This window comes from Caenorhabditis elegans, chromosome I (genome assembly GCF_000002985.6).
Source record: "Caenorhabditis elegans chromosome I".
Taxonomy (NCBI): Eukaryota; Metazoa; Nematoda; class Chromadorea; order Rhabditida; family Rhabditidae; genus Caenorhabditis; species Caenorhabditis elegans.
In genome coordinates, this window is record NC_003279.8 from 8,539,235 (window position 1) to 8,548,903 (window position 9,669).

At 33.9% G+C, this 9,669-nt stretch overlaps 2 protein-coding genes across 2 annotated transcripts; both read right to left on the reverse strand.

The window, feature by feature from the left end:
- Positions 1-704: 704 nt before the first annotated feature.
- Positions 705-5,175, reverse strand: M04C7.4 (uncharacterized protein). The gene is made up of 4 exons (NM_001377610.2): positions 5,032-5,175; positions 2,066-2,158; positions 1,986-2,017; positions 705-1,409 (listed from the first exon to the last, which is right to left on the reverse strand). The coding sequence occupies exons 1-4, from the start codon at positions 5,041-5,043 to the stop codon at positions 1,172-1,174; spliced, it is 375 nt and encodes a 124-aa protein (NP_001364634.1). The 5' UTR covers positions 5,044-5,175; the 3' UTR covers positions 705-1,171.
- Positions 5,176-6,828: 1,653 nt separating this feature from the next.
- Positions 6,829-7,491, reverse strand: M04C7.3 (uncharacterized protein; the record flags this gene model as incomplete). Its single annotated transcript, NM_059913.1, has 1 exon — positions 6,829-7,491. One exon carries the CDS (start codon positions 7,489-7,491, stop codon positions 6,829-6,831), a length of 663 nt encoding a protein of 220 aa, NP_492314.1.
- Between the last annotated feature and the right edge of the window lie 2,178 nt (positions 7,492-9,669).

A 9,669-nucleotide genomic window follows, 5' to 3' on the forward strand; every position in this document is an offset into this window, starting at 1 on the left:
TAGATCAAACTTTGCTTTGGAATTTTTAAAAAATATAACTTTCACGATCTAATGAAAGTGTTAAGGATGATCCATATTGTATATTTTATTTATATTTTTGACACACCTTTGAGAAATTGTTGAATTTTGTAGCAGATTTAAAGGTGACTTGCACTTTATCTACTTCCTAGACGTTTTATCCAAATTTTCCGGTTAGAAGACAGATAAGAAAATGTATTTCTGGTTTAATTTTCAAATCACATATTTTTCCGTGATATCAGAAAATAAAAAGAATCACCATGAGAATGTACGGTTAAGATGTGAAAATATATGAAATTTAGTTTTCATGAAAAAGAAAATGTGTGTGGGTTTCAGGAATTGGAATCCTATACAAAGAAAAACATAAGATTTTGATGTTTTATTTCTCACGATCTTATTCGTTTTGACAAATGGTTTTTAGCTTCACTGTTGGCTTGTAGATTACTGTAAAATTTATACAGATGGGCTCTGTCAATTGTTGCGTTTTGCTTTATACCAAATGAATCCACTCTTAATTATCAAAAATTTTAAAAATATTTGCATCTAATTATCTTAAATTTAACCTTTTCGGTTTTTTTTACAAAATAAACATTTTAATTAAAAAAATCCCCACAGGGACAATAATTCTATGAAAACAAATTTATAATTTTCATTGAGTCATATATGTATATTTTATTAGTTAAGTAAAAGTTATTTAGAAGAAAAAGCAAGAAATACTCGTTAAAAAAATGCAGAAAAGGAGATAAACTAACTAACAAAAGCATTCACCCGTTTAATCAATATGAACACTTTTAGGAAATTGGTGTTGAGAGGCGATACATCTCAAGGGCGTCAACTGGTAAAATAAACATTTTAAAATAGTTAAATTGATCAGGGAACTATAATAACCAGGGACGGATGACAATTTGAACGTTCGATACAACGAAAATACAGAAAATTCGAAAAGTTTGGCTTATCGTTATTGGAACTAAGTAAAATTTGACCTTGATAAGTTAGACATATCAAATCGGAAACTCGTCATAATTTCCATGTTTGATTATTAAAAGTTCTTAGGCGACTCATTCTGACACGTTTCCGATTATTTTCCCCCGTCCCTCCTACACTTCCTTACCAAATCAAAACAACAGCAAAAAAAAGAGAAAATATATAACAATTAGTTAACTTGGTCATCGAGCATATTGCTAACAGATGAATTAGATACTGTTGGTAAAGATGCACGAGCAGCTGCTTGAGCTTCATATGCAAATTGAATACTTCTTGACATTACGAGAAAGAATGCAGTGAGTAGAACAATTGCACAAAATAGTTTTGAAATGTTTGTTAATGTTGAGTTATTATAGAAATCGTCAAGTGGTTTGTGCTCCTCTGTGGCTGCTGTTCCAAATGCCAATCTGGAAATGGGAATTTCGGTAACTAGATTTTCGTTTTAACTGTGTCTTTATAAAAGTTTTCATAAACATTTTGGGACTGGGAACTTATTTCCTAGTAAAGCTTGAACATGGAAAATACCATGGAAATAAAATACTATCTACCACACCAGGGGTGTGCGGCAAATCTCCTTTTTTGAAATTTGCCGTGCTCGGCAAATTCGGCAAATTTGCCGCACACCCCTGTACCACACGCAAGCAAAAATATTTGAATAGGTGGTAGGTACATAGTCAGGCACGCAGGCGCATCTGCACGTACCATGGCTACTTTAGCTGATGAACTTTTCGGAAATTTCTCAATGACTTTTAAAATAATTCATATATGGTGAGGTTACCAAATGTTAGCGTCCGTAAGGTTTAAAAAACTTCTTAACATTTAAAAATTAGATTTACCAAAATTGGGCAAAATATTTAGTTTTCTAATTTTTTTTTTGGAGCACAACTCTTGAAACTTAAAAAATACTTTCATAATATTTTTAACAAACAATCATTTGAATTTTCTAAGCTTCTTTGGTAAAAAACTGGTTTTAAATAACTCACTTCCTTGTGGAACTCTGTGTATATGCGGGCATCTGAAAAAAAAACAGTGTTTTTAGGAAACAATGTTTAAAAACACTTACATGAACATTTGGAGCCATTCCTGATTCAATACTGTCATCACTGGAACTTGTCGATTGACGACGTTCCAACTTTCGAGACACGGCTCCGAATAACTGAAAATTAAAATATTTGTCGTTTGAAATGCAAGATAGAATAGATTATCTGCCTCCTCCAGCAACATTCTTGACTTAGTGGCCTGCTCAGCTGATATCTCTATCCTCCATCTCTCCCCTCAGCCAGCTCTTCTGAATTCCGACCACCTTTCGGTTAAATTCAAGATTCCTATCATCTCCCCTATACACTCTCCGTGTCCTACTTCCCAAGACTCCAATAGTTCTCCCATGTTTGACTATAAAAAATGCAACTTCCCCCTCCTCAACAGAGATCTAGCGCGTGTTAACTGGGACTTCGAATTTTGCTCTCAAAAATCCGTTTCGGAAAAATTTGATCGCCTACTTTCGATTCTTAACAACCTCCTTACTCAACACTGTCCCACTAAGTCAATTAGTGTCTCTAAGTCTCCTTCACCTTATCACAACATTCATCGAAAACTGAAGCGCCTAAGGAATAAAATCAGCAAGCTTATTCTTTCACGTAAATGTACATTTGAAATTATTAAAACCGCGCAATCTAAATACCGAAAACTTTATCGGAACTATAGAAAATACGTGCGCCGTTTTGAAAACGATATAATTCCTAACTCAAATTTTACCAAAATAAGGCGTCTTATTAATAGTCGCCTCAAATCTCAGAACCTCGTTCCATCCATCATCCTTGACAATAAATCCATTGTCAATGATTCAGAGAAAAGCGAAATTTTTGCTAAAATCTTCGCCTCTCACTACTCTGACGATTCCAGCCAGTCTCAAAATTCTCTACATAGTCCTTCACCCACATCCCATTCCTCTCTTCAGAATCAAACATCCACATCTCTTCATGTAGACTCATTTCAGCCTTATATGATTGAAAGCGTATTGTCGAAGCTTCCCCCTAAATGTGGTTTTTCCCCACACTGCGCCAATTTTCTAGTGCTCAAGAAATGTGCTACTCCTCTTGCTTTCCCTCTATCCATTATATACAAACAATCATTTGCCGATTCTAAAATCCCTGACTGCTGGAAAAAGGCAATAATCATACCAATACCCAAAAAAGGTAATCCTTCTTCCCCCAGCAACTACCGCCCGATAAGCCTCACTGACCCCTTTGTTCGTGTTATGGAGCGTATTATATGCTCTCGAATTCGCGCTGATTTTGGCCATCTTCTGTCCCCCCATCAACATGGGTTCCTCCACTACAGAAGTTGTCCTTCATCATTAGTTCGATCTGTTTCTCTCTACCATTCCCTTCTAAAGAAGGAAAAATCTCTCGATATCATCTTTTTCGACTTTGCTAAGGCATTTGATAAAGTTTCACATAGCATTCTCTTAGGAAAACTTGCTAAGTTTGGTCTCGAATCTTTAACTTGTTCCTGGTACAAGGAATTTCTTGAAAACAGAACTTTCTCCGTCAAAATCAACAAATTTGTTTCGAAAAACTCCTATCCCATCTCTTCAGGTGTCCCACAAGGCTCTGTTTCAGGGCCTTTACTTTTCATTCTTTTTATTAATGATTTATTGATTGACCTAGCTCCCACCATAAATATTTCCTGTTTTGCTAATGACGTTAAAATTTTTCACACTGATCCTACTATAATACAAAACTCCATTGATATTATAGTTAGTTGGTCCAAGTTAAATGAACTTCCTTTAGCTCCAACTAAATCTGCGTTGCTAGCTCTTGGCACTCGTAACAAAAACCAATCATATTCTGTTGATGGTGTCCCCATTACCCCATCCTCTACTGTTCGAGACTTAGGTCTAATTACTGATTGCAAGCTAAAGTTTGAACACCACATAGTTAAAGTTAGTTGTCTAGCCATGCTTAGGTCTAAACAAATTCTCAAAGCATTCTCCTCCAATTCCCCAAAGTTCTACGCCCACCTTTATAAAACTTATGTTGCTCCCATTATGAATTATTGCTCTGAAGTCTATGCTCCCTACTCAAACTCATTGCTTTCAGCAAAACTTGAACAACCTCTAAGGCACTTTACCAAGCGCGTTCTTCAAAGATGCAATACAAAATTCTCATCTTATGAAAATCGACTCAGTATAATGGAGCTCCACTCCACCAGACACAATAGAATTAAGGCTAAATTGAAACTACTGTATAGACTGTTAACAGGTACCTCTCATTTTTCTAACCTTAGACAATTTGTTACTTTCTCTAGTTCTAATAGGCACCCAATGATTTTAGTTAGGAAGGACAAATGCTCCACACATTTCTTTGCTCTTATCATCCCAGTCTGGAACAATTTATTCAAAAATGTTACGGTTTTTATGTCCCCATATCAGTTCTGTGAATTTATTGATCTCAACATCCCCCGGTTATAACTACACTTTTACCTCCATTCTCGTCTTTCTCCCCGTTTCACCTGTTCCCTATTATCTTTTTTTTTTTTTTGTAACTTTTACTCGAGTTGAACTCTTTTAGGGTTCGTCTCGTTTTATTTGTTTATTTCTCTTCTTTTAGTTAAATAAACTCAAATTCAATAGAAAGGCGTTTTACGAAGTATCTGTAAACTTGAAAATATTCATTTTTATTTATGTAAAGCCAAAACATACAAGAATTCTTGAAATTTCTCGAAAACACCAATTTTTGAAATGTGGGCAGTTTGTCTTTGACTGGCAATTATGAAAAGTAAACTTTTTGGATTTTTATTTATAATATCCGGTTTGTTTAAATACACCAAAACAAATTTTTATTTAAAATTTCACGAGCATTTTAATGTTTGAGTCCTTATAAAATTGGTTATTCCGGAAAAATCAACGATAACCGAGTACGAGAATAACTTTTTTTTTAAAGAAATAAGTTCATAGATGAAAGTTAGTCTCGTGAATTCCATGAATTTGAAATCATCAAATAAAATAATAATTTTCAAAAAACTAACCTTGGCAGCCATTGTTACCAACGCTTCAATGCCTTTTGTGTGAAATTTTGATGTAGTTGCATCTTGAACTTCAGCTGTTGGACGGATTCTGGTGGCTCCATTGCCAGTTATGGTGAACACGGAAATTGATTGTTTCGACAGTTTGATACTGAAATACTTTATTGGAATTTTGCATTAACTAGTAAAAATATTAAGTTGGAGAGTTGGAAATATTTGAAGAAGAGGAAGAATGAGGAAACAATATTAGGACATTTTTTTTAAATTTGAAGTTAAAATATTAAAAATGGATGGTGAAGTGCAAGTGGGAATTTTGTCACAATATACTCACAATAAGATGGAAAAGTAATACTTTTCAGAGATTTAAAATGTTCAGCCATTCATTCGACATTTTGACACTTCAGCTTTTCAGCTCTTGGTGAAATTCAAGACAATCTTACATTTTCAAATTTCTGAAATTTTGCATAATATTATAGAAAATAAATAGATTGACTTCCACAATTATTATATATTATAATTGAGTAATTGACATTTTTTGACTGACAAACATTTTCAGAAAAATGAATGAATGCAATTGTTTAAATTCAAGAAAACACGAGTATGAAAAGCGATAAAAATTGAACCGAATTTATTGAAATGACTGATGAGACAGACGAAAGTGAGTAGAAAATGAAAAAGAGCAAAAGTGGATACAAGATGGCTCAAATCGCTGATATGCATTGAAATTTCCGGTTTTATCAATACCTGACGTGTTTATCTTGTGATATTTAATTCAAGAACACTTTAGAAATGAGTTTGGTATGCACTCCAACTATAAAAAAAAAAAGAAATAAGAAATTCAAGACTTTCGAACAAATTTCAAAATGTTCACAATAATAAATTTTATTAAAAGTAGAGTATTGTCTAAAGATTTAGTATATACCAAATATCTTGATTTAAAATGTTCGGTCGAAGAAATTTTTATAGAAACGTAAGGCATCTTACATGTTCCAACCCCTAATTTGTTCAAACAACAAACGTTTTATCAACATATTAAACTCCTAGGAAATTTTTTTGGTCAATTAATAATATTTCAAAAAAAGTTGATAACTTGTACTATGGTAAGACTTTAGGCAGTTTAGTAATATAAAATTAGTTTAACAATTTTCCCGCTAGCGTTACCCAACCTTAAGACAAAATTCAGATAAATAGCAATTCACAAAGTGCAGAAACATAAACTTAATTTTTAAAGAGAGTAAAAGCGAGAGTGTTTTCCTAACATCGTGAAAAACTTAACTCTCAATGTTCTAGATTGCAAATCTTAATTTAAAATTCATCGATTTTTTTAACGTTCAGTGTTCAATTTTTTGGAAAACAATCATAAGAGTTTTCAAATCTAAATATTATTTTCCACTAAAACATAATTTTCTAGTTAGCTAATCTACCAATAAACTTTCGATACACATTTATTAATACCCATCAATCTTCTCTCATAAAATGTATTTTAACTTTTGGTCTAGATACTCTTAAATAGAGTAAGCGGAAATCAAAAAGTATCTAGTTTATATAACACATTTATAATTCTGAAACGCTAAGTCAGTCTAGGAGTCAAAAGTTGAAATGTTATCATTTTTTAACTACGGCACGATGAAGAAAATCAATTGTGTTGTGTCGTGACGACGATAGAGAATAAGAAGGTTTAAAGAATAAGGAGGTTTATTAGGTTTAAAGAATAAGAAGGTTTATTAGTTAAACCGGAGAAGTGTGGAATAATTCAAAATACAAGAAGAGTTCACAGTGACCCTTTGCTCACGTCGATAACTAGTAAAGGTTCACGTTCCTATCCAACACCTCCCCTCTTGTACGACAAAAACCACCAAAACTGCCTGGACTCGGAGCAGTGCGACGTCTTCCAGAAGCGGTATATCGACCTCTGTTGCGAGTGGCGGCATGATCAGTAATGGGAGCTGATCCTCGCACGACCTGTCGGCTTTGGTTTTGACGAAGAGACTGGCTTAGGAGAGTGCCGTGTCGGAAACGATCACCATTTACAGCTATCTTTCCTTTCGATGGGTCATCCAAATGGGCTTCTTTACCAGCTGCAGGCTTTCCAGTTGTCATCGGGAATCGACTCTTGTTTCTCCCACCTTGTTGGCCGCGGTTCGTTCTCCTGTCACTTCTATTCTCAGTTCTCTTAGCACAAGCTTCTATTCTCCTAGCATTGCCTGCAACCGACGAGCCAACTTCACGAGAAGAACGAGATCCAACGATACCATAATCACAAAACACCGACTTTACAGCACAACCTGGAACTCTGGTAACCGAAGACGACGAAACTGAAACATCAAATGCATTAGTTCCCCTCCCCTCCCCATGGATACCCCTACCGCTACCCGAATTTGGACGAGTAGTTCGCGAACTTTTCCACGTCTTATCATAGACGCTACCCCAGCTATGACGGAGTACATGGCGCAGCTGGTTCATATGGACTATCTCAAGTCGCGAACCCAACCGTATCTCGTAGACTGTGATCCAACAAATTGGTTCACAGAAAAGTCATTCAAAAAAAAAATTTTGGAAAAACAGAATATGATTTTAATTTTTACATTAAAACACTGAAAAAAATCAGTTCAAAAGCATAGAAAAAGAAGCGTTGTCAAGTGATAAATGTGAACTTTAAAAAACCTTTAAAAAATTCGACTCATGTGAAAAAAAGAAAACAAGAAACATCTCAAACTTGACTCGGTCACAAGTAAATTTTTATCTTCATCAAACTTCCTTCTAAAAATTATATTTTCCGTATTTTCCTTTTATATTCTCATGAACATGATAAGGTCAGCCATCTGAGTGACATACTCAAAAATTTGTCAAAACACCATGAAGCGCAGAAAAAACGTTCATATCGGGACTTTTTCCCGGAAACTAATGTCACGTTGAGGGTAGTAATATGTCTAAACTTCCGTATTCAGATAGAAAATAATTTGTATCAAATGGAATATTCTGGAAATCTTAAACATCATAAGTTAGCGTTCGAAATCCAAAAAATGAACTAAACAAAAAATTGTCAATAATTTTAAATTCCATGAATTTTCAGACTACGTGCCGATTTTGTTCATGTGTTCAATAGAGAAGCAGTAAACAACATAAAAAAGAAAATACGAAATGAAATAAGGTCAGTATATTGAGAAAGGGGTTTAATGAGTAGTGTACGTGAGTTCAAGAAAAGAAGAGATGATTTTGAAATAGACATGTTTCATTTAAAGCCCATGTTGAGAATAGGGCAAATGTGAATTTTCTGCGAAATTTTAGAACTACGTTTTTCTTAATATTTCCTTAATCTTTTTTGAATAATCATTTCGATCAGAAAATTTTTCGTGCAGTCAGTTTTTCATTGCACTAAAAATTTACTATCATTGGAGTAAGGTTTAAGATTAATCAAAAGTAAAAACTTTATAAAAGGATTTCATTTAACAGTCATAATGTGGCATTACAATTTTTTATTGTTCTGCGCTTGTAAAATTTGGCAAATATTGAACAGTTTTGTAACTAAACAATTTGACGAAGGTAAATATGCGGTAAGAACATAAGAAAATAGCAAAAAAAAACATTAATCTCTATGAGACACCTCATTCAAAATTCCACGCGAGTTGCTTTTTATCCTCAATCATTCATTCGTTCAGCTAAATGTTTTGTATTGAAAACGTTTCAATACAAATTATTTCACTGCATAGTGATTTTTCTTTTTTTTTTGGTTTCACATTTTCAGAAATTTAGATTATCACATGTTCCAGAAGCACACAACCATTCTTAAGTGGTGAGAAATGGAATGTTTCTTATAATTAGAAATGGCACCAAAAACAAAACAAATCGCTTAAAATTAAAAATCACGAAACAGGAATTTTGAATTTTCTCTAAAATGAAAACCACGTTCATTTTCGAACCAATCACCGTCCTCGAGCTCCGCCCTCTGATTGGTTGAAGTGGGTAGAGCGAATCCCTGATTGGTCTTGCAGTTCTCATTTTGGAGGGAATTCAAGATTAATTAAGGAATTGGAGATTAAGGGGTTATTCAAGTAGTGTTGCGAAATTAAAGTGTATTTATTTCAATACACATTTTGCCTAGTAAGTAACTAAAGTAAGTAACAATAAAAACATGTATTTTGTTTGTACATTTTGTGACGTAATTTCGCGACATTTCTCGACATTTCACAATTGAACAAACGGTTTTAAAAATTATATTTGTAATTTGATTTTTTTTTGGTTTTCATTTTCCTATGAAATGTGATGTAGGCAAAAACCGGCTTAAAAGCCTGAAAAGCTTTGGAGGTTAACTTACGAAACGAATAATCATTGGCCAATTGGAGCTTTTTAGGAAAACAGGAAGAATTTGACTGGTTTTTCCAATTTAAAAGTCTCAACGAACAAACTCAGTTTTCACTCGGTCACAAGCTTTCACTAATTGCAAAAACAGAAGTTCTGGGAATTTTCACGAAATTGGGACATGGAAAAAGGACGAACAAAGAAACTAGAAACTTTTTGGAGTTTCTTTCCAAAAAAAAAGAAGAAAAAACATAACTTGATTAAAATTGAGCTCAAAGTTTAGCAGAAGAATCTTGAACAATTTCGAGAAGAAGTATCGCCAGTGGTGTGTATTATGAAGTG

Bases quoted from the DNA above. Each gene is read 5' to 3' on its own strand.
- M04C7.4 (NM_001377610.2), bottom strand. The intron at 2,018-2,065 runs GTAAGTGTTTTT...TTTTTTTTTCAG, and splicing joins GAATGGCTCCAAATGTTCAT to ATGCCCGCATATACACAGAG. The intron at 1,410-1,985 runs GTGAGTTATTTA...TCCCATTTCCAG, and splicing joins ACACAGAGTTCCACAAGGAA to ATTGGCATTTGGAACAGCAG.